Here is a 25,877-nt window from a genome sequence, read left to right on the forward strand (position 1 = left end):
TTGCCTTCACCAATATGTATTCTTCATTTTATCTACCAAATTGTATATATTGAACATGAAAACTCTCGGAGTCATGTTTCATTCCATTGCTTACAAATTCCCATCCTTGAAATGTTGGACCCACACCAAAATTTCATTCTTATACTGCTCAAGGTTGCATGGCTATTCTTACGACAAATGAATTAGCTTGAATAACTTCCCCAACATGTTATAGAGAGCTTTCAACACAAGAAGCCAAACCGTTTTAAGAAACATTATTACTAGTTAAACAAATTCATACTCTAATCTTTCAAATGTCATCTCAAGGACGAAACAACTATTAAGACCTAGTTTAATGAGGCTCATTGACCAATCTCAATGCTACATGATCCAAGTTAGGCAAGGTCATGCTAATACTACTATGAAGTTACCCTCTTAAGGTCTTGCTTGATATGCTATGACTTACTCTTGTGGCCTAGCTCAATGATACCCTTCAATCACTCTCAACACTAGATGATTTAAACTAAAGACCATCTTGATATTAGTATGTATGCACTTTACCATTTTCAGGTGCTGTTCAATATTCTAATAGTTAAAAATATTACCAAGTGAGATAACCGCATCCCAAAGGAAACAGCAAAACCATCACTGTTAGACCACATAAAATTGTGTTCCCTAGCAAATCATTTGCATCTCGACGTTGACTAGATTTACAACATTACGCATGTCCTAATCGCATTGCATACGCAGACAAAAATGGAGTTTTTAGTGGCTTTAAAATAAAGCAAGACAACATAGTTGTCCAAACCAAAGACCGTTGAAAATGCTTGGAGTGCCACTTGGAAATAAAACCAACAAAAAGAATGTGTTCATAGCTCAAAGTGTCAGCAAGTGAGTGAACTGCATTCTGTATAATCAACATGACAATTGTACATACCTTAGAAAGCAGTATGATAAGTATCCTTTTCACATTTCTGATCCTATTGTATAAAGGTTTTCAAACTAACAACATTACTTTCATAGCCCTACCATTACTTGTATAAACAATGAGGAATGCGACTCAGGGGCATGCTGCTAAACAAAATAATGTTCCTGTTCAAGACGAGCTTAGATTGAAGCACCGAGCTACAAGCATACAAGCCAATAGTTAAGTACTTTGGAGCCAAGTACCTTGATGTATAAACATACAGAAGCATCCCTTCATTCTGCACTCACTTTTCCTCAGATCTAAAACACACCTACAAGCTAATCAACAAGGATACTGGGTGCATCAAGAGAGGAAGTTCAGTAACAGTTTTCATACATCTGTTGGAAGCAATGTACAATACTTAAGTGTAGCTGCCAATAACTTCAATCGGCATCGGAAAGCCATTTGTGACATGTAGTTTGCATCCACCACAAACAACAGTGTCCCAAGACCAATCTTTGAATATTGTCCCATGACCTTTATAGTAAGCCTTTTGTTTATGGCCAATAAAATATGCCAATTTGAACAACATGCTTTCAGAGCACACCAGTCTTCAGTCACATGTGACTGATATAACAGCTAGCCTGCTTGTAGTTCTTGATTATAAAGCTTTAGATGGGGTATTCCCAAAACTTTATCAGCCTGCTGGCTTGAACCAAAAACAAGGGAGTGGTATAAATGCCTCCCCGTTCTCAGATGAACAGGGCATTGTCTGGATGTCGATGTACAGATTTTTTACTCAAAAGCCAAGCTATGGGTTGGACTCCAGGTAGCTCAAACAGTCTGTCTCCTCTCATTTCAGGAATTAGCTTTTTTGCCTGTAGTTCTCTCACTGTCCACCATTGCCCAGGTTATGGCTGAGTATCTCTTGCTCCTTCAGATGGCGTTGAAACCTTGCAAGACGGGCCTGCAGATTTACAATTCCAGCTGCCTTTCTAGACAGAACATAGCTCAGCTGAGAGACATAACGATCAATCCGGCTACCAGGTTGGTCCACTTCTGTAAGAAGCTTCATCTCCTACATATTGAACCAACATGTTCTCAATATACGCAGGAAATTTTTGAGAACTTTGCTTGATTAGCTTTCTATCATTTCACCAGAGAATTAAAGCCCTCCAAAGCGCATGCACATCTGACCCTTCCAAAGCACAAACACATCTAACCCTCCAAAGAGCAAACATATCTAACCCCTCCAAAGAGCAAACATCTAAAGGTGCAGTATACATAATGATCAGATTACTGAAAAGAGATGACAAGATGTCATTCATATGCTTGTATTAAACAGAAAAAGCACAAAATTATAACTTATATCCTGACATGCAAGCATTACCTCCCGAACAAGTTCCATGGTGTCCTCCACTTCCAACCTATGAGCAGCAATGAGGTCCTCCTCTTCCTGAGAAGAAGGTAGTTAACTTGTCATGTATCAACAAATTTAGCAATATGCTAGTGTTCATTATATTGCACTGAAGCAAATTTCCTTCTGCCAAAAAACTGGGTATACAATAAACTTCCTTTCTCCCCAGAAAAAGAACCGTATCACTCTATATGCTTCTTAACCTCTCTGTTTCACTAAACATTATTCTCATTACCAGAACCACAGCATAAATTGTTATGAGAAATGATACTACGTGCAGCATTTTAAGACTTGCATGTTTGGGTGTGCACAATCATTCAACAAAGGTGGATATTCAAACGGGGTGCAGAGAGAGAGAGAGAGAGGTATCAGCCCCTGTTCTACAGTTCAGCCACAAGATCTGGTCCAGCTGAGCCTGCCATAATAATGACTGGTTCCAACTTCCACACTGCCCATCTCCAAGTTACCATCAACCTTGTTGACTCCAGCTTTACAGGACCCGGCTGATCAGCAACTGCTATCAGCTGTCCCTTCGTTTTCTATCAGGTTGAGACTCAAGAGGCCTCATTTCTGCCCAGCAGCCCTCTATTTTCTGCCCTGCATAATCGGACCTTAAAAGAACCTGCTTTCAAGTTGCCTTCAGTTGCTAATACTTTGCATTTGTCTGATGTGAAGCCCAGTGCCCCAGCTGATAGAACCCCTCCTTCCTCTGCAAAGGTTATTGCAGCTGCACTGACAGCAGATAAACCCACTCCTTTCTGGAAAAACTTTGACTGATTCTCATATAAGTTTCTAGATTGGCAATAGCCTGTTTTACTGCTGCAGCAGACCGCCCTGCTGTTGAACACCCTGGACAACAGATTCCAGCCTGTGTTTGGCTGCTGCACCAGCGCCCAGCATCCAACTACCTTCTGCCAGCTGTCACCCAGTTATACTGTTGCATGTGACTGCCTGCGGACTCTTTCAAGTGGTAAATTGCAGCATTTACCAATTCCAGCCCTCCACACTGCTGCATTTTGGTTTCCAAGCTGCTGCTCTTCCATTTCAGCATTATGTCAGCTCCATCTGGTGGTTACAACCCTCGGGATCCATCTCTGGTGGATGTCACTTTCCAACCACTCCCTTAGCCCACTCCCACAAGAGTCGTCAGCTGTTGGATAGCTCTACCTTTGAGCATCTTGTACACTCTTTCATTCATTTACAACATTCATTCATTCAGTTCAAAGTTATCTTTCTTCTCCGTTTGTGTTTTGCATTTTGTGGTTTGCATTTTTCATGTATGTGTTTTTGTCCGAGTTATTGAGTGTTAGTCATGTTCATACATACATTCTATTCTAATTTCTGTGTTTCCTCTGTGCAAACCATAGTTGTCAGGTACGAAAGGTACGATACGGTACAGTACGATAAAATACAATACTAAATGGTACCTTAAGATTTTATAAGGTGCGGTATGATATTAGTACTACAAAAAAATGACTTGATTATTTTGGACTAAAGATAATAGAATAGATATTTCAAGTCTAAATAGCAATGCAATTAGAGTAAATAAGATGAGTACTTGAGGTAGCATGCCAAAACCTAATGTGGAATGCGCAACATGCGCTACTGCTACCTACAACTTATAACTACATAGATGGGAGTGAATACATCATACATGTATGATCATACAAATAAGAGAAGTGTGGGCTTGAGAGAGAGAGAAGGTTGACAAAAATTGTTTGAATCTCAAATAACCTAATCTCATGGGAGAATCATATTAATATAAGGAGCATTTAGCTCGTCCCAAAGTGCAATTCGAATGGAAAGGATGCATCCATTAAGTTGGTACCTTATGGTACTAATATGTAAGGTACGGTACCTAAAGTATGGTATAGTATCAAACCTTTTGTTCGTGGTACTAGTGCAACTAGAGAGAGGAAGAGGCTAGAGAGAGAGAGAGAGAGAGAGAGAAAAGATTGAGAGAGAGAGAGAGGCTTGAGAGAAAGAGGGTGTGAGAAGCTTGAGAGAGAGAGAGAGAGGCTTGGGGGAGAAATAAGAAGGAAAGAAGAAAAAAAGAAGAAATGAGAAAGAAAAAAAGAAAGTTTTAAACTTAAAGTAGAGTGGCCAAAACCGTACGGATCAGTCTGTACTACGTACGGAGACAACCCTAGTGCAAACCCTAGCATATATTCACACAATATTAGAGCTAGTGCTCTTCCAAAGAGTATCCTATGGCTATCGCAAATGCTTGGTTTGTGCATGATACATGGACATGTTATCAACATTTTTATTCAATTCATGATGTCTTGGACCCTTCCTCTCGAGAAGCTACAATGCCTTCTCCGGTTTCTCCATCACTGGAGACCCTAAGGAGATATTATGCCCTCAACCCTACCTTCTTGTCACGGGAACATGTATTTTTTATGCTAGCATTGGTAGTATTAAGTTGTCTGCATGTGAGATGCACATGTGAAGTGCAAGTCAATTAAGTCAGGATGATAGCCTAAATCGCAGAAGTGTGCAACAAGTGACGTTGGCAAAAGTTGAATCAAGTTATGCTAGATGGTACTTGTGGATACCTAGTGTCGATTTGGGCCTAGGACATTAAATGGGCCTTTAAAATGTCCTATATTGACATTAGGACTAGGCACTAATTAATAAATTAATGCTAGCCTAAGGCCATTAAATATTTAGAACTTAAAAGTTCCAAAGGGATTGACACAATTAATGTGAATGGGTATCAACCAATTATTGGGCATTGTCAAATGAATAATTAATTAATTTTTAAAATTTTATTTTTGAAAAAATAATTGATTAACACTAAAAGTTTATTTTGGCAAACTTGCCCATGCAAGCTGAGAGAGGGTTGTCTAGGACTCACTCAAGGTGGTGGCAATCATTCAAAGGCTAAGGGAGAAAGGAAGAGCTATCAAATTAGATCTAAGATAGGCGAGAACTACTCGTACAACGTAAAAAGACTATGGCAGCAAGTTTCCTTCTCCGCCTCAATGAGAGGCAGCGATAGAAGAAATGTACTCACAAGTCGTACTAGGATTTTACTCCCCTTTCAAAGCTATTGTGGAATCACCATTAGAGCTACCATTCAAAATATTCTCTCTACAGCTGATTCTCTCTCAATCTCCAATAATCACTCTGCAATTTCCAACACATTCCAACCATTACTAAAGAGCAACCGTGAATTTTGTTGTTGAAACCCTAATTTAGGGCAACAATTAGAGTTTCTCAACCACCTCAAGATCTGTGCCCAAAAATTGAAGATCCATGCCCAAAAATTGAAGATACATACTCAGAGTACCAACTCTGAATTGAGAATTTATAGCTGATCTAAGGGGTGAGCCCATTCCGATTTGATTTGGCCACATGCAAAAGCCCAAGGATCAATCAATCAAATCAAGGGGCAAATAGATTGTCATGCTATTGGTCATTCAAGGCAATCCCATGAAAACAAGATCAGCCCAAACCTCCATGTACTTCATCTTTAAGCAATACGAGATATAAAAAATACCACAAGAGACACCAATTGTTGGGGCCAATGGAGTGTCAATTATCCAAGATTGATTTGGTAAAGTTTACATTTCACATTTGTGGATTCTATTATTTGTTGTAAATTGTATTAAATCAGGTCATATACCACTCTATGCGAAGAGAAAGGATGGTTTCATGGTTCCATCACTAGGATACATCCGACTCCTTTGAGTAGGTAGGTCAATGGCACCTTATTGCAAGTAGAATTGTTGCATATTATTGAATTTGTGATCAATTGAGTGCAAATCAGCAAGCATGTCATCATACTTTAGTAAAATGGGCTCAAGTCATGCTTCAAAGTTTGAAGGTTCACAAAGCATGGGGGAAAATGCAATGCCTAATCATGGAATGGGCACACAGCACAAGCAACATGTTAACAAATATTGGTTTTGACCAAGAAGCGGGTCCTCAAAATGCTGATAACCAGCAAGGAGAAGAAGAGGATGATTACTTTAAGGCACAATTGAGGACAGCGATTGATCTCTTTGCACAACCGGCAAAGAATCCTTGATTTGTGCAATTCTTGAATGCTTCTTCAAAGGACAACAAATGCAAGAAGAAAAAGCTGTCATCTTCTAGAGTTTTGAGACAACATGAGGTTTTGAAAGAAAAGCCACTTCAACCACAATGCTTGCGATGACCAAAAACAAATGATATGCCATTTGGGCAAGTATCACAAATGCAAGGCCAACTTGGTATTGCCAATCCAAGGAGTTTTGGATATCAACACATACATGGTTATGTTGGGAATCCCAGATACTTTGGTGGAGGATCTATTTTCCATACTAAGGCTGCTCAATGATCATCTATGGGTATGTATGGCCCAAATCCTTTTGGTGTGCAATAAGCAATGCATGGAATGCAAGGCCCAATGTATCCAAGAATGGCAAGTGAAATGCAAAATCCCATATATTGTAATGTCGGCATCATGTCTGAGGCACACAATGGCATGTTTGTTACTTTGCACCAATATGGAAGGTCCAAGGATTTCTATGGTCCAAAGGGACAAAGGCTTGGAACCTAGTGGAGGATTCAAGGAGGCAACTTAGGCAAGTGAATTTAGAGCTAAGGTTTCCATGTCCTACTTGGTGAAATTTTAGGATTGTTTCACCTATGGATGAATGCAAATAGATGGAAGAGGGTGACCTAGCAAATTATCCTCAATGATGCACTTTACCTTGATGTATTTCAAGTAGAGCCAACTTTGGATCAGGCTCATTCAAGTTTAGCAAAGCATACAGAGTCTAGAATATTGCATTATGCTCAAGGGGGAGGTTGCATCTCCCCTCCCCTGGTGATGGGCACCTCAATCATGTAGTGGATCTTGGATGTATTGAGTTTCCATCCAATGTATTGTATGTTGTCAGTGTTTCTACCATTGGGATCACTATTCACTATATTGGTCACCATGAGTTGGTATGTAGATAAGTATGGTTTGCACTTAAGATCTAAAACTATGCATTTGCAAGGATATTGATATGTATGGAATACATGGAATGTACATGTGGATGTCATGTGAATTCACAAGGCATGTATAGTGCAAGTCCGTTATGTCAATTAAGTCAAAGATCACATCAAGAAAGAAATGATGAAAAATGACATAGAATTGATCAAGCACACAGTCATTAATCTTCATCAATGGTTGTGCCCTTAAATAGGTAAAGCTTACAACATTTATGGCCCTTCAAGAGGCATTCCACACTTAGATTCTCACCCCTAAAGATGCCTATCTTCATTCCACATCCTTTAGATTCCTAATGAGACTAAAACTCTTGACTAATTGTGCCATTGATATGGTAGGTCTACCATCGACTATGTTCTTACTGAATCCTAATTAATATTAAAAACCTTATCTACCAATGCATTCACAACAAACCCCTACATGGTAGGTTGTGTTGATTTATTTAAATTGCCTAAGAAGTAATAACACCCTTAATGACTTTTTGGATAGTGGGTATAGAAAGCCCCCCCCCCCCCTCCCCGCTTTTTCTTATTGGGTGGTTGGCTTTTTGAGTTGATATATAATTTTTGTAATAAATTACAAGGCTTTTTGATTGAGTTTGAAGATGGCACTTTGTCTTTGTTTAGATTGGACTTTGGACTCTTGCTCTATTGGTTTTTCGTACTTGGAATCTTCATCTTCTTTGACTCTTTGGTCTTCTTTATATTGGATCTTGGCTTTCATCCTTCCTATCTTTGTTTTCTTGTCGGTTCTAATAGTAGATTGACATTTGCCCCTAGCTCTAGCCTTTCTCTTGGGCTTTGCCTTTGGCTTATCCTTGGCTTTTGGTCTTCATACCTACCTTTTTGTATTAGTCTTTTCATATTGGTCTTTTTGTTCTTCACCTACACCTTGGCTAGAATTTATTTATGCATCTTGATAGTAGATGCCAATTTTACTATTGGCATGCACACATATTCTCTTTGCTTTGGGATAATATATGTTGGAAGCATAAGATTCATATGGACTTTACAAGAAATTGTTTCAATTTTAAGGTTGGATTTTTCCGTTGTTTGCGACTTTGGACTCTTGTTATGTAGAGCTTACCAATCTTGTGGTCTTCAATTGTAAGGTTGATGTTTTTCTTTGTTTGTGACTTTTGACTCTCGCTAAGTTGGCTTATGGTCCTCACAATCTTTAGCTTCATTGGCTCTTTGGTCTTCTTTAAGTTGAATTTTAAGGTTTGATTTTTCCTTTGTTTGCAACTTTGGACTCTTGCTATGTTTGCTTACAAACCTTACTATCTTCAATTGTAAGGTTGGAGTTTTTCTTTGTTTGTGACTTTCGACTCTCGTTAAGTTGGCTTATGGTCCTCACAATCTTTAGCTCCATTAACTCTTTGGTCTTCTTTAAGTTGGATCTTGGCTTCAAGTCCTTGTCTTGTTTTCATTTTCTTATTGCCTCTAAATCAAGATAGGTGTTTGCTCCTCGCTCTACCCTTCCTCTGGGGCTAAGCTTGGCTTTTGGCCTTCATGCCTTCCTTACTTGTGGATTTTAGTCCTCTTTTTCTTCATCTACCCTTTGGCTAGAATTTGCATCCGCATCTTAACATAGGCATTAGTTCACTCCATCAATCTGAGCAAGTTATAGCTCAATTTGAAGCCAGTAATAAGATGCACAAAAGCCCCACCTAGCATCATGACATTGTTGGTGCTATAACATCGTGAATCAATAGGGCAGCTCGAGTGGCCTGTAAGTTGGTGGTATGACCCAAACTGGAAGTCACAGTGAAAATCATGTGAAAACCGTTTAGCTACAGAATCCTCAAAGGTGACCTCTTGAGGAATATTAGATCTTGGAGGTCCTTCATAACTAAAGTAATGAAGCCTCCATTGGAGTGTGGTCATTGCATTCAACCCCTCTTTAATTATCAGAGCTAGGTATTCAAGCCAAGCTTTTTCAAGTTCTAATTGGCATTTATCACCTTGGAGGAAAGACAGATTTTTTTCTTGTTGTAAAAATTTATAAGCTTCCATTTGACTATACTCAAGCTTAAGATACCACTTGTGTAGAATGTTTCTCCGAAATTCCAAGTAAGTCTCTGTTGGCCTGCTCTTTATCATTCTCAGTCTGTCATCTCCTGGTTGTGAGCTCCTGTCAGAGTCTGACAGGAGACAGAGGAGCTCTGTCAGTTCATTTAGTGGCTGTCCTTGTCAGTCTGCAGCATTTGGGTGTCATACAGCCCATACTGGGCTGTTATTCTGCAGTCGGCCCAGTTTCCTGGGCAGGTCGGCCAGATCTGGCCAAAGTCGGCCAGATCTGGCTGGTCGGCCAAATCTGGCCAGGTCGGCCAGATTTGGCAGGTCGGCCAGTTTACTGGCCTGGGGGCTATATATAGCAGCCCCCCCAGTCATTCCAGCATTGTACTCTGCAGGTTCAGCACTGTCTCCATCATCTCCGTCTCCGGCATTGGTGCTGCCATTGCTTCCAGTCTGTTCTGGTGCCCTCACTGACGCTCCGGGCTGCGTGCAGGGACTGCTCTGTCCATTTCAGTGTATTCAGCTTTCATCTCAGTCAGTGCAGACTTTCTTCCTTCATTCCCTGCTTTCTCTCTCCTCTCCTCTGTGTTCGTGTTCTTCTTCCGTTGCGCACTCTCACAGTCTCATGCTTCTAGTTGTATTAACTATGTACGCATACCAAAGGTTTCCGTATGATGCAATGCAAACCATACCTTATAGTATGTTCCATATACAAAACAAAAAAATAATGTGGTGTTTTGTAGCTTATTCCATATGTACATTCAGTACAAGTACTAAAATAGCTAACATTGTTTACAACCATCTAAATTACTCCTTGTCAGATTTTCAGTCATGCCAAAGCCCATGAATCAATTTCAAGAAGCCCACAATATTATCCTCAATAATACATCTAGATGCCATCTCAAGCCACACCATTATCAGGCTTGGATGAAGACATAGATGGATGTTCCTCATCTAGATTCCATCTCTCTTTATACATTGTGTCATTGGCTTGACTAGTCACAACTCACTACAGTACCTCCACTTAACTCATATATGATCACTTATGAATTTGATTTCAAGCTCGCAATGCAGCATCTCCTTTATTTCAGCCTTCAAGATTGCTGCTTGGGATCCAACTTGTAGTATTTTCAAAGTTTCATTGTTTAGAGTTGTTATTTCTTTTTCTATATTGGACTGGTCAGTTGTTGCATTGTGCTTAATGAATCAAATGTCTACATATTCTTTTCAGAATATGTTGGGAATAAAGGGCCATTGTGCCTTTTATATGTGCACGGGTGTGAACGCACTCTTAGCACACTTGTACTTTCATATATATCTATCTAAAAACCTAAAGTGGTACACACTCCAATTGTACCCAAGAACATCTTGCATCTCTCGCTCTCACTCGCTGCTGTTGCTTACGTGTTTGCTCTTTACCTGACATTTCATCGCCGGACATTGCATCTCCGCAGCGCATCACTCACTTCAAACTGGTATCAGAGCTTCGGCTAAGGTGTTCGCGTTTTTCGCAGTCCGTGCAGAGCTTCGGTTAAGGTGTTCGTGCTTCTCGCAGTCCACAGGTCACGTTTTTCAGCCAGGCGACATTTCCCAGGTTGCGCGCAGGTCAGTCAGTCATTTTCTGGACAGCTCGTCACTGTTCTTGGACAGTGTGCAGTCAGGCGTGCAGTTCCAGGCAGCGTGCAGGTCAGGCGCAGGTCAGAAGTGACGTGTTTTGCACAGGCGCTGGTCACGCAGGTCAGTTCGTGACTTTCCAGGCCACGTGCAGCTGGCGGCAGGTCAAAACGCTGGCGGCAGGTCAAAACGCAGCAGTCGTCACGTTACGGGACAGTTTTCGTCAAATTTCTCTTGCAAAAATTTTTAATTTTCAAAGGTTTACTACAAGCTGCCCCCTTTGCCCACTGACGGGAGTTCGCGCGTGTAAGCACAGTTCTGTGTTTTGGGCAGATTTGAGCCACAAATTTGGGGATTTGTCCGGATTTGACACGAGCAAGACACACAGTGAGATTCTGTCTCAGAAATTGCAGGAATTTGTGACATTTTGCCTCCGAAATTTGGGGCTTTTCATGTACATGTTAAAATTGGGCTGAAATTGACCCAATTTCTTGACATTGATGCACATTGGACCCCGTGCAATTTGGGGCTTTTGCTGTTTGAGCAAAATCTGTGCGCAAATTGGTCATTTTATGTACATGCGGGTTTAATTTCATGCAATTTGGACGCCCGACACTTGAAAATTTTGGGGGTTTTGCTGAAATTGCTTCATTTTGGCAAAATTGGTCTATTCTATGCATGTCAGAGACAGTGCAGATGTATGGTTGATGTTTTGAGCAGAAAACTTTGGGGCTTTTGACCGTGCGGGTCAAATTTTATGCCCGTCAGTGCATGTACAGCAGAAATTGCAGCTAAAATTTGGGACTTCTCATGTAATGTGATGTATTTGTCCTTGGAACAGCTGTCATCAGTTGTGGAGTGCTGTAGCACAACATTTGGTGCTTCTGAAAATTGATTTGCAGATCTGAAATTTCTGCTTTTAACTGGTACTTATTGCTGGTTGGTACTTGTTTGTACCTTGGTCACTTGTTTGACAGTTTGGGCCTACATTTGCTGAATTTGTGGTCATATTTTGAAAAAAATCATGGCTGGCAGCAGCGATAGCAGCCATCTTATGCACATCAAGAAACTTGAGGGTGCACATAATTTTGCAGTGTGGCAAAAGCAATGCTACAATATCCTGTTGCAGAAGAAGCAGGCTAAGCCGATCAAGGCCAAAGGGGTAAAGCCCGCAGATGTGGAACAAGATGACTGGGATGAGTTGAACGAGCTTGCACGCTCGACCATTGAGCTATCTGTCTCTGACGCTCTGCTGTTTAACATAGAGGGTTTGGACACTGCCTATGCCATTTGGACTAGACTGGAGGAATTGTATGCTTAGAAGAGTGCAGCTAGTAAGGTGTATTGGCTAAAAAAAGCTTATGGATTTGCGGATGAAAGAAGGAACTGCTATGTCAAATCATCTGAGTGAATTCAACTCAATTTTCAGCCAGCTGGTTGCTTTGAAGTTTGTCATTGATGACGAGTTTAAAGCTACCTTTCTGCTTTGCACTCTACCAAAGAGTTGGGATACATTCAGGACTGCCTTGGTAACTCGAATGCTATGCTTATGTATTCTGACGTGGAAAGCTCTTTGCTTATGGAAGAGATGAATAGGCAAAATAATGCATCAAGTAAGTCGTCTAGTGCCTTGCATACCAGGGGCAGATCACAGCAGAAGGGAAAATCTGATGGCAAGGGTCGCAGCATGTCTCGCGGCAAGAATGTGGAATGCCACCACTGTGGCAAGAAAGGTCACTTCAAACGTGACTGTTACAAGTGGAAGAAAGAGAAAGGGAAAGGCAAGAAGACAGAGGACAGCAAGGAAGAGAAGAAAGAGAGCCAGCCCAAGAAGAGCAGCGTCAAGATCGAAGAGGTGAATGTAGTCACTCAGGACAGTGACAGTGGGAACGATGTACTCTTCGTGTCTTCATGTTTTGATGCCCATGCATTGGTTGCCGATTCGGCTGATGACATGCATACCTGGATTTTAGATTCGGGTGCCTCCTTTCATGTCACCCCTTACAGAGATTGGTTTTCCGATTATACAGGCGGTCGACATGGTGTTGTCCATCTCGGGGACAACTCAGCATGTGATATTGCAGGCATTGGCAGTGTGCAGCTTCAGTTTCAGCATGGTTCTGTCTTTACTCTTCAGAATGTTCGTCATGTACCTGAGCTCAAGAAGAGCTTAATCAGTACTGGGCAGCTAGACGATGATGGTTATCATACCACATTTGGCGATGGAAAATGGAAGATCAGTACAGGATCTAGAGTCATTGCCACGGGTTCAAAGAGTGATACTCTGTATCCTCTTCATGTATCTAGTGTGCGTGACCATGTTGTCGCAGTAACCGAGCAGCCAAGTGTTTCTTTGTGGCATGGCCGGTTAGGACACATGAGTCAAACAGGAATGAAAGTTCTTTCTCGTTTGGGTTACTTGCCTTGTCTCCGTTATGCTGATTTTGAGCATTGTGATCATTGTGTCTATGGTAAGCATGCGCAGACATCTCATAAGAAATCTCTTTCTTTGAAATCTTCACCTCTAGAGTTAGTACATTCAGATGTATGTCAGATGCCAGGATTGTCTTTGGGGGGGAAGAAGTACTTTGTCACCTTTGTCGATGATGCTACACGGAAGGTATGGGTTTACCCCATTCGTAGCAAGGATGAAGTACTTGACAAGTTTAAAAACTTCTTGGCATTGGTTGAAAATCAGACTGATAAGACACTTAAGTGTCTTCGCTCTGACAATGGTGGGGAATATGTGTCCAAGGCCTTTCAGGCATTTTGTGACAGTAAAGGGATAAAAAGGGAGCTCACTGCCCCTCATAATCCACCCCAGAATGGAGTTGCAGAGCGTATGAACAGGACTATACAGGATAAAGTCCGTACTATGCTGTCTCATGCTGCATTACCCCATGGTTTTTGGGCAGAGGCTGTTATGACAGCCGTTCACTTGATCAATCGGTCACCAAACAGATCTTTGGGGGGGGGGGGGAGTCCCTCAGGAAGCGTGGTCGGGCAAGCCACCTTCTTATGCTCATTTACGAGTGTTTGGCTGCGAGGCTTTTGTGCACATTCGTAAGGAAGACCGCAGCAAACTTGAGCCAAAGTCCTGTAAATGCATATTCCTAGGATATGGTGACGAGGGTGAAATGGGGTATAGATTGTGGGATCCCGTGAAAAGGAAAACAGTGCGCAGCAATGATGTTATCTTCCGGGAAGGTCGCATGCATAAACAGCCCGAAAAGACTGAGGAGGTTCGTAGGGTTGTATTCCGGGAAGAAGTACCTTTTGGACAGCAAAATGTGCCCGCTGTACAGCAGCAAATACCTGCTGTAAATGAACCTGCGAATGCAGAAAATGATGCTGGAAATGATCAGCCAGCCATTGCCCATAATGATGAGCCACTAAATGTGCAGGAACAGCCAGGACAGCAAGCTGTTAATGTTGATTTGCAGGCTGAAATGCCGGGACAGCAAGCTGTAAATGATAATATGCAGGCTGAACAGCCAGCAAACAATGATCATTGGGTTAGGAGATCGTCTAGGGCTACTAGACAGCCCGACAGATTCGTTCCTGGTGCAAACAATGTGGCTGATTATGTCATGATCACTGACTGTGGTGAGCCGTCATGCTTCAAGGAAGCAATGGACAGACAGGACAGCAAGAAATGGTATAAAGCCATGCTGTCAGAGATGGAATCTCTTGAGAAAAACGGCACTTGGGACTTGGTGCAGTTGCCTAAAGGGCAGAAAACGCTTCCATGCAAATGGGTTTATAAGATGAAGGTCACTTCTGGTTCCTCGCCAAAGTACAAAGCCAGATTGGTTGCTAAGGGGTACAAGCAGGAACATGGAGTTGATTTTGATGAGATCTTCTCTCCTGTAGTCAAAATGACTACATTGAGAACCATTTTTGGACTTGGTTGCAGCTGAAGATATGGAGCTCATACAGATGGATGTAAAGACTGCATTTTCACATGGTGATCTGCATGAAGACATATATATGCAGCAGCCTGAAGGGTTTGTGGCTAAAGGCAAAGAGAAGATGGTATGTAAGCTCAAACGGAGTTTGTATGGGCTGAAGCAAGCACCAAGAGAATGGTATCATAAATTTGATACATTTATGCAGTCTCAAGGTTTTCAAAGAAGTCAAGTGGATCACTGCTTGTACACCAAGAAGGCCGCAGATGGCAGCCTAATTATCTTGGTTCTGTATGTTGATGACATGCTGATTGCTGGCAGGGATACTCATGCCTTGGATTCGTTGAAGCAAAGTCTTCATGGCAGCTTTGACATGAAGGATCTTGGTGATGCAAATCACATTCTTGGCATGCGAATACTCAGAGATAGGTCCAAAGGATTACTCTTTCTATCTCAACAGGAGTATGTCTCTAAGGTTTTGCAACATTTCAATATGGAGGGGGGGAAACCAATTGGTGTTCCATTGCCTCCATATGTGAAACTCAGTGCAGAGGACAGCCCTACATCTGATGATGAGAAGGCTGAAATGGCCAAGATTCCATATGCTTCAGCTGTTGGCAGCTTGATGTATGCTATGGTTGCTACACGTCCTGACATTGCCTTTGCAGTGGGAGTGGTTAGCAGATATATGGCAAACCCTGGCAAAAAGCATTGGAAAGCAGTAAAAGGTATTATGAGATACCTCAAAGGCACAAGTGATTTGTGCATCTGCTTTGGAAAGCAGAAGGCATCTGTCGTTGGCTTTACGGATGCAGACTATGCTGGTCATGCGGACTGTAGAAAGTCCACTTCTGGGTATGTGTTTACCTTCACAGGAGGAGCAGTCTCTTGGATCTCCAGGCTACAGAAGTGTGTTGCATTGTCTACTACAGAGGCAAAGTATGTGGCTGCTACTGAGGCATGCAAGGAGGCTTTATGGCTTTCACGTCTGGTGGGAGATCTTGGCATTACAGAGTTATCCGTTCTTCATTGTGATAGTCAGAGTGCTATCATGCTAGCACAGAATCCCGTCTTTCATGCAAAGACGAAGCACATACAGGTGAAGTATCACTTCATCAGAGATGTACTTGACAGCAAGAGCATTGAGCTTGTCAAAGTGCATACAGATGATAATCCTGCAGATCTTCTCACGAAGGGTCTTCCAGCAGAGCGGTTTGCTCATTGCCGACAGATGATGGGAGTTGGATAGATATATGTATTTCAGCTTTGTACATACTTAGACTTAGCTGATTCTTTTCTCCTCTTAAGGCACATTGCCTTTAGGTGGGAGGTTGTTGAGAATAAAGGGCCATCGTGCCTTTTATATGTGCACGGGTGTGAACGCACTCTTAGCACACTTGTACTTTCATATATATCTATCTAAAAACCTAAAGTGGTACACACTCCAATTGTACCCAAGAACATCTTGCATCTCTCGCTCTCACTCGCTGCTGTTGCTTACGTGTTTGCTCTTTACCTGACATTTCATCGCCGGACATTGCATCTCCGCAGCGCATCACTCACTTCAGAATATTTGAACTAAAAACTATGTTATCCACAATGCATACTTTGTGTACTCATTTGGGACACTACCAAACACATGGTGCTTAACATAGCTAAACAATTCATTGGGTATACCGGCTGCAATCTGTGATTTGAAATATGTTGTGGGTTTTTACCTTTAATTGGAGTTTCCCATTGGTAATACAAAAACATGATATGTGATGAGCTCTCGTTTTTAAATTTTTTGGTGGGGCGAGGCAATAACCAAAACACCTCAAAGGCATAAGAGACAAAAGCATAGCACATCACCAAGGTTACACTCCACTTGGATTGCCCAATCGCACAAAGAAAAGGGACAAATCCCCAATTATGAGAGCTTCTTACATACAGCATGGTGCAGGTAGGCAGCCATTGGGATGCCCATGATTTATGATACTCCTCACATGAGTGCACTGGTGAGTATCCTCCCAAGAAACTGCCCATTTCCCTACTTCCCATGCAACTATAACCTTCAATAGTTCTCCTTTCTTCTCCTTGAGTTGTATCAAGGTAAGTTATTTTTGTGATCCCTTCCTAGTTCCTTTGAGTAGCTAGGATTTCTTTAAAACATTGATTCTCTTTGTTTCATTTGACATTTCTCAATGGCATGTTCATCTTTTGCTTCAATATATAGACCCAAGTGATCTATCTTTTGCTTGAATCTATACAACCAAGTAATCCCTCTTTGTAGTGTGGAAGTGCGTTCTCCGTTTCAACCTCTTCAAGTTTGATTGCATCTACTTGGTGATATCCTTCTACATCTACTTAGATCATCAACCCAAATATAGCATAATATCACTTCTCAATGAACTTCCTCTCTAGTTGTCAAACTGATTACACTTGTTAAAAATTAGAGATCTTCCCACAAGAAGGAATGCTCTCAGAGTTCCACCAATAATAGCACCAATCTAGGCTCTCAATAGAAAGCTGCCACACCACAAATCCACCTTATAAAAACCTGATTTGGCCATGATACCCACAAAAAATTCCTTTCCTCTCTATCATGTGCTTCTCAATGTCTAGGAAAATCATGTGCTTCTCAAGTCTAGGAAAATGATAGCTAGGTGCCACCTACTATGCTGAGCCCACTCTTTTGTTTTTGGACATTAAAGAGGCCATCTAAGATATTGTGGGCCTACAAACACATGATTGACTATCTTGAAGAACCGGTTTTCCTTAAAAGCTAAATAGCAGGGCTTGGTATCAATGCTAGAAACCCCTTTGAGCAAGTGAGCGAAACACTTCGAAAGGAAGGCCGTTATAGTGGAAAAGGTCTTGCCCTGAAATTACTGAGAAATGTGTCAAACCTGCTTTCTGTATCTGCATTCTCTGAGTAAAGCACTCTATGTGACATTAATTGTCATGACCTCTATTGGAAATCCAGGTAGAAGCAGAACAAACTGACCACCCAGTTAACAAAACAAATGTGATTATCTGCCTATGTGGGTAGTGACTAACATGCAGTCAACAGATGCTTCAGCTGATATAAAACCCAAGAGAATGCTTAATCTTGAGTTGAAACCCTAAATATCTTCTACACTGAGTCACGAGGCACCAAAACCATGTCCATAGCAAGCAAGAATCTAAGCTCAGTAATGTGACAGGGCACTTTTGAGTGTGAAAAAATACCTAAACAGGACAAATGCATCTCAAAGAGACTGTCGAAAACTAAACAGGAAACTCTAAAAATGCCACTCAAAACACAACATTGGTTTAAATCAAGGCATCTTAGAACCACCTAAGACTCATTTGCAGTATTTACTCCCATAATGCCACAAGTGTGAAGCCAATCTAAAGCTCAAAAGGTTTTGTGAACCATTACAACAGAGAAAAGCTTTACAAGCTCAATGTGAAACAGGAATCGTTTAACAGATGGAATCTGGCATACCTATTCCTATAAACATGCCCTAGACAAAGCCTCATCAGGGTTGCCAACACAAATCCATTACCTCTGTCATCAAAAGGAGATGCTCTCCAGAAACAGCACATCAAACTTAACAAGTTTGTCAGTGCATCACCCACCAACTTCAGCTGGTAATCAACCTTGTTCTCATTCGTTTTATAGGAAACAAGTACAGCTCATGAGGTCATGGGCACTGGATATCATTATCTTGGAACACAGATTCATTCACATCAAACAATCTTAGATTCTGAATAATCAAGGAACACAAAACTGGAAACAGCAGTATAAAGGGATGAGCCAGCAGTAAAAAGACTTGTTGGGAGAATACGTATCCTTATAGCATGTAATTGAGCTTAAACATAGATTAACTAACACATGAGAAAAACAAAAGAGCAACCTTCAAAGCATAAAAGGAAACAGCTTCATAGAGAATGATCACCCTTACCTCAAGAATAGCAGTGATATGACTATCATAACCATTCTGAGGTAAAATCATTTCAGAATTAGCCTGAGATCTAGGTGGGACACCACTCATAGAAGGCTCCTCCTTATATGATCCTCTTTTGCTCAATGATATGTTTTTGTCAACCTTGGAATCATCGTTGGAAGTCCATGCTCCATACCGATCTGTACTCTTATCATCTTTTACCACTTTACGACGGGGTGGAGATACCCTCTCTTGTTCATTTCTGTCAGTTGTTACAGGTTCACGCTGGTAGTTGAAACTGTTTGACATGCTGTCTCTGTAAATCCCCCGATCTCTTTCATTTGAGAAGGAAGCTGTTTTATTGCTTTCTTTGTTCATCCCACCATGACTTGATGAAGACCATCCATCTTGTTCTCCAGGTTGTACATACAAATTGACCTGTTCCGCAGGCCTCTTAGATCCCTCTGCAGCCCTGTACTCTGAAATGTTGCCAGAAACCTCAGGTGAAACAGACGCAGGAGAAGTTGGATCCCTTTGTGTCTGCACCCCTGTATTTGGGCTTGGATCCCTTTTGGAGTTGCTGTTTTTTGAAAGGCCCTTCACCCTGCAGGATTTGCATAGCATGAACAAACACACACCCTCCGCCCACTCTTTTTTTATGAAAACACTATCCATTAATGTGATTATGTACAGAAGCAATTAACATCAAGGCAATAAGGATAAGAAAATTGTCATTAAAAATAGATCCTTCTAAGAATTTGCTCTCTCACTCCCTCTCCCCTCCTTCCCTCTCTCCAACCCCCCATGTCAGTAAAAGCTGGTGTAAAAAGAAAAGCACAACATTATGCAATGTACCATATGGTAAAAGTCTCCTTGCCCCCACCCCCTTCTGAAACAAAGACTGCATGAAACAGCACTACATAAACAAAAACATAGAATACTCAAACTATCCCCAGATCTATTATGTTAGGAGAGAGAAATAGTCCTGCAACATTGGTGGAGAAAGGGACCTAGTTTAGGAAATGCAACTATAGTTTTCTCTTGCAATTTGAGGTGTCATAAATGTGAATCAAACAACCTCAGAAAGCATGAATGACATCAGAAGGAAGATAGCATCAACAAGGTTTTCATCCTTGGTTTTGTTCATGATTTGTCATTAATATGTTAGTCATCAATGGCTTGACCTCCCCTCAAATTTGTCAACTTTATATGGTGGTCTCCAAGCCTTTTCGTTCCTTTTTTTTGTGAGTCCTGTCATGCATGAACATATATAGGTACATATTACCTCTACCCTAGATTGACAAGCATGGCAATGCCCCATGGCACTTGGACAAACCCTTAAATGGTGGAAATCCAAACTTGGTAAAATTTGCACAAACAAATTGCTATTGAAGCAAAAGCTGTTCTTCTAGAGATGCATGGTTGAGGCATTCATTGTGCAACAAGAATTGGTGAAATGCATCATTGCCTCACCTTCAATGGCTCATGTGATCTTGAGCCTACACACACACACATATGGGAGAAATCTTGGAGCAAGATACTACTGATTATATTCCTGCCTGGTATATCATAGACACTCAATCCCAATGGCAGTTGATCTACAGCATTTCTTCCTCTAATACCACAGGAAGAGACACTGCGAAAAACACAGAAGGAAATACAGAAGACTTGGAATATGAGCTTGCTTTGAGCAAGATGAAAATGAATACAAAAAATTGTTCCACCTCCCCTTTTCTCTCATAGGGGTGTATTGGCTGAAACGGCCTGATGACAGAGCATTATTTGTGCGAGTGGAGTATAACATTTGGTAGTGGATACAATGCGAATACTTTGGTAGTGGTGGATACAGTGCGAATATGTTACAATGAAAAGGTATATTAGTGGCTACTGTTACAATGCACAATCATGGCTACAATGTGCAAAAGTGTTAAGGGGGCTTTCAAGACAATAAGTCCACTAGCACATTGTCTTCATAGTTGTCAAGTATGAAAGGTACAATACGGTACGGTACGATAAAATACAATACTAAATGGTACCTTAAGATTTTATAAGATACGGTACGATATTAGTACAAAAAAATAGCTTGATTATTTTGGACTAAAGATAATAGAATAGATATTTCAAGTCTAAATAGCAATGCTATTAGATTAGGTAAATCTCATAATCAATAGTAGTGCTACAAAATTGCAATTTTGCTAGATATTGTTAATTGAATTGAAAATTTACAATGTGTTATCAAAAATTAAATGCACACCAAACATGCAAGGTGATTAGACAAGTGATTAGCTTGTCCACATAAAATAAGCCTTCCTTCCTCGAAAGGGTTGTAAATGACCTACACTGATTACAACAAGCAATAATTTAATATAAACTAAAATACAAATGTTACCAATTAATCTTGGATAGTGGACTCCCAATTGGCCCCAAAACTAGCGCCCCTAGCAATATTTCTTTGACTTGTATTGCAATTGGAAGAAGTACACTAAGATTACACCCACCTCCTTAGAGTTCCGATGCTTCTCTGAAAATGCCCAATTTTCAGCGGCTGATTTCAGGTGCTAATCCTTCAATTCTTTGGCAGAAGACCCGAGGTGGCTAGTAAACCCTAAATTTCAGTGTAAATTAGGGTTTACAGCAGCAATTATTCTTATTTTCAACCTTCAGTGGCTGAAATATGTTGTGAACAGCTAAGAACTGCTGAGGAATTGTTGGTAGAGGGGGGAGAGAGAGAGAGAGAGAGAGAGAGGGCTCAGGAGAGAAATTTCTGGCTTTTGTCACATAGATCTGCCCCAAGCAGCAGTCACCAGCCATAAGGAAGCTGGCACCTGCTGCAAAACTGGTCACCTACTGTCCAAGAGCTTGCTAAAGCTGTCACCTACACTTCTGGGCCTTCCTAGGGCTGTCACCTACTGCTGCTGATGGCTTCCCTGTTGGCTGTAGATCAGTTCAGCAGCATCTCCCCTCTCTCTCTCTCAGCCTCCACCACCTCTAGAAAGGCCGGAATGGCCCACCAACCTCAGCCAACCCCAACAGCCTTTCATCCAGCTTGCATGGGAATGTTTGCTACTTGGCAACCTTCCAAATGGGATTTTCAGCCATTTACGTTAATTTTGAGCATTAATAATTCTGAAATTTAATTTAACCCATTGTCCATAACCCAAAGATGAAAAGTGCCTATCCACAATTAAATTGGCTAAGCCATTTTGAATCCCAAGGTCCTGTGCATTTATTGGCCATTGAACACACATTAATGAATTAATTAATACATAGTTCCTAATGTCCCCATTGACATTTATTGACCAATCAAATGCCCTAGGCCAAAACTAACACTAGGCAACACCCACTAGTATTTGACTAGTATTACTTATTACAACTTTTGCCTTTGACATCCACTGCAAACATATGGCGGTCCTTGGCCTGTCATTGTGATTTAACTGACTTGCACATCACATGTGCATCTCACATGTACACATTTGGTTAATGCATAAGCTGAATGCTAAGCAAAGCATTAAAAATACACGTCCCCATGACATTATGTGCAAGATACAAAGATCGGACTAAGTCTATATTCCTAAAAATAGTTGTCGCCATGACGTCACTATAGTATAAAGTAGGTCTACCTAGGGTGTCACCTCCATTGCTCCAATCATCCAAGCTCACATCTCTAGGTGGACACTCTTGTAGTGAGTGAAGATGGCTCAAATTCAAGGTTGACGATGGCAACAAGATCTTCTCACTAGGGTCATGGGTGTCGTGGCTGGCCAAAATTTAGTTCATGCCAAGGTAACTCCTCTTAAGGATGGCCCGTCAATGGCTAGGGGAGAGGTAGGGTAGTCGTTAAGGGGGGAAAAGCTCTTTGGTGGCCATGGTGACAAAACCTATGAGTACTCTCTAACCATAGGCCTAGAGAGGTTACACCTATCTTTCACAAGGGTATCTCCATGACATCTAAACTATACCACAAAATGACCTAGATAAATTAATCCTCATACTCCATGGTCCACCATAGTATTGGTCCAAATGCATCTTGAGAAAGACAATGCTATTGCCCCTAAGTCATTGTATGCAATAGAATAGCATATGTAGCGCTCCTCACTCTTTGCCTATATCCCACAAAGTTGGCACATTTGATCCTCTGTTGTCACACACCATATCTTTTTGTCATCCCATCAGGTGTAAAGATGTGTGGGTTTGACAAATGGCCCTCTCAAACAGCCCTATTAACATGTGTAGCAAGACAGACTGAAGTATCACAGGCATGAGAGAGCGACACAGATCCAAGACTTCAGCGAAGGCCAATATCAAGAGACATTTCGTACAAAAATGGATGAGTAACTTACCTTAGCAAACCAAGCACACAAGTTGTGCCTTTAAGTGTCTCATATAAGCATGTGGGTACTATGGTACCAAAAACAGTGAGACTTGGAATTGCCAAGTCTGTTTAAGAGTAGTTTTTGGTCAAAGGATAAGTCACACATTTTGCTTATACTGAAGAGCTTCAAGTGCAAATAGCCTTCTCTCCTTAGATGAATAATTGGACTTAGTTTTTGGGATATTGACACTCCAAAGAGCTTGCTTGCTCTCAAATACTTGTAAACCTGAACTGATTTATCAGAAGACTTTGTAAAGAGCTTTTCTGAAAAACAGAAACCATGGCATTTTTAACACAGTAAGGAACACTAGATTTGCAACGGACAAGTAACAAATGTTTGTCATGCAAGCTGTGGAATATATGCATTTGAATTTGCAAGTAAGGCATGTCCATGTTCTTGAGTCTGTTTTGAGCTTGTCCATCAGGACGCCAACATTCAAAAACAAGAATTTGTTTCTGCAAGCATACTCATACCAAGAGTCTTAAACTAACAGCTCCATGAGGTTATTACCTGTCCGCATATCTGAGTGTATTAAGTGTGTGCTCACAGGAGCCAGTATTTGGAGAAATACAAGATATCATGACAGTACGAGAATCACCAACAAATGAATCACGAAGCACTTCAGTCAATTTACTTCCCCTAAAAGGGATGTGGCCTTGTTCATGGTCAAGTGCCCTAATACACTCCTTGAGAGCAAGTAGACTTTTGTTGATTTCAGCCCCTTCAATTCTGCAATTAAACAGGAACTTAATTGGATATGAAACGACCATATGCATAATTGGGCCAAAAGTTAGAGGCTTAAAATCTACCTGGTTTGACGGTCATTGTCAGTTGTATCAGCTCCGCGTTCACTGCCAGCGAGATCAATAAAAGAAAATTTTCCCACAAGCTTCCCTGCTCTCTCCTCTTTCTTGTTTGAGTGTTTTTTTATGACAAGCTGAAGAATTGCATGAGATCTGGATGATTCTTCATTTGCACCAGTTGATCCCGTGCTTCGTGATGCATTGCCTTTTTCAATGTAGTCTTTAACAAGCTCCACATCTGACACAGGAAACTCTTTCAAGCCAACAATGCAGACTTGCTGACGGCCATCTTCACGCATCATTAATTTCCTGAAAGCACAAACCAAATGAATCAGTCTCTGTGGAATAGACAGTGGGGTCACTAGCATTGGAAGAACTTTTTAAAAAGTACAATGATTCTCCCTCCCTTCCTCTCTCCCAAGTTACATAAGATTTGAACCAAAGCCCAGGGAAGATAATCTTGAGATTGCAAATTGAGATTTTTCATAAGAAACTCCCATACAGCATAGTGCATGTTCTCTTGCTCTGTTACTTTTTCAAACATGTTGTCATATAAAAACGCAACACCTTCTGTTTTTATGGATGCCATTTGTCTCATGAACACATTAATATTAAGCAACACTTAAAGTCCTTGATATAAGGATCTGTGAGCATCAAGACCAGTTTACCGAGGAACATAAAATATTTATTTTCAACACCTCCAGGAATCAGCTGAAAACTCAACAGCAGTACCTGAATGCAACAGCAACACCACCTTGAGAAGCTTCTACAAGCATTCAGATATTAAGAATCCAACTCAAGATCTTCAACGACTCCCAGAATGAGCTGAAAGTACATTTTACTAGAAGTTGGGATCACTACATCATTCGCAAAGATGCCTTGATATTTCAATATCTCCTGCAGTAACTTAAGTCTCCAGGGAGACTTTGGAAACTAGAAGCAGGCACTGAGAAGCAGAAAAGTGTAAAGAGGATAGAAATTCTCATGTCATCCCAAATCATAGAGCAAGGCCGTACTCCATGCCACAGAAATAAAGAAATGCTCAGCACATCTACTTCAGCAGTTTCGTATATCATTGTTTGAAACAACAATAACCTATATATAACTGCAAAGTACAAGAGTACATATATATCATCACTGATACAAGTCTCCTGCAAGATCAATGCCATATGCAGATAGCATATCACCAGAGAGGTGAGACAAAGGACACTACATTTTCAAATCTTGGTTTACCATGATATTTAAGGCTTTCAGCATGCCTATCAAGACACATTCAGGATTGAGTTCTCACATCAGAGATGTAAGAACTATTGCCCTTGAGATGAGATGCCAAAGAGACTGGCTGATCAAGATCTTGAATGGTGCTGAGGCTCACAAAGATTGAGGGACACAAAGGAAACAAGAGCTTCAAGAAAAGACACAAGTGGACAACCATGAGACGCTACACCAAAAATCCTACAATCACCATGTGAGGACCCAAAGAGAAAGTGGACCAACCAGTGAAGCACCACCACCACAGGCTATTGACCAACTGGCAGGCAAGAAACCCTAACCCTAGGAGCACTAATGTCCTTCATCTCTTGTAACCTGACAAATAGAGATGCTTAAAGAGACCACCTAGATGTTCAATAAGTGTGTATCCTGGCCTGTAGAAAAAAGAGATTTACATGAGAATGTTCATATGTCACAACCTCCAAGGTTTGTGGTTAAAGGGAAACAACACATGGTATACAAGCTACATAAGGCCCTTTATGGTCTCAAACATGCTCCTCATGCATGATACTCTAAAATAGACACTTATTTGGTCATCAAAGGGTTCAAAAATAGTATGATTACTCACACTCTATACATTAAGAACAAAGGGGGAGACTTGTTGATTATCATTCTTTATGCAAATGACACGTTGCTCGCTGGACATATAGAGAGAAATTTTGTGAATTTTAAAGTTGAATTAAAACAT

The 25,877-nt window shown here is 41.0% G+C and overlaps 1 protein-coding gene across 1 annotated transcript in view; it reads right to left on the reverse strand.

Moving 5' to 3' along the window:
- Positions 1-1,048: 1,048 nt before the first annotated feature.
- Positions 1,049-25,877, reverse strand: part of LOC148019810 (kinesin-like protein KIN-13A) — a 33,553-nt gene continuing 8,724 nt past the window's right edge. The window contains exons 8-12 of the mRNA XM_087699986.1: positions 23,924-24,226; positions 23,625-23,843; positions 18,760-19,345; positions 2,277-2,342; positions 1,049-1,964 (exon numbers count right to left, since the gene is read on the reverse strand). Of these exons, the coding sequence (XP_087556112.1) occupies positions 1,776-1,964; positions 2,277-2,342; positions 18,760-19,345; positions 23,625-23,843; positions 23,924-24,226 (1,363 nt within the window). The 3' untranslated portion in view covers positions 1,049-1,775. The remainder of the gene's footprint in view (positions 1,965-2,276; positions 2,343-18,759; positions 19,346-23,624; positions 23,844-23,923; positions 24,227-25,877) is intronic.

The sequence above is a fragment of the Lygodium microphyllum genome, chromosome 19 (assembly GCF_053477565.2).
Source record: "Lygodium microphyllum isolate KBCC chromosome 19, Lygodium_microphyllum_v1.1.10, whole genome shotgun sequence".
Lineage (NCBI taxonomy): Eukaryota > Viridiplantae > Streptophyta > Polypodiopsida > Schizaeales > Lygodiaceae > Lygodium > Lygodium microphyllum.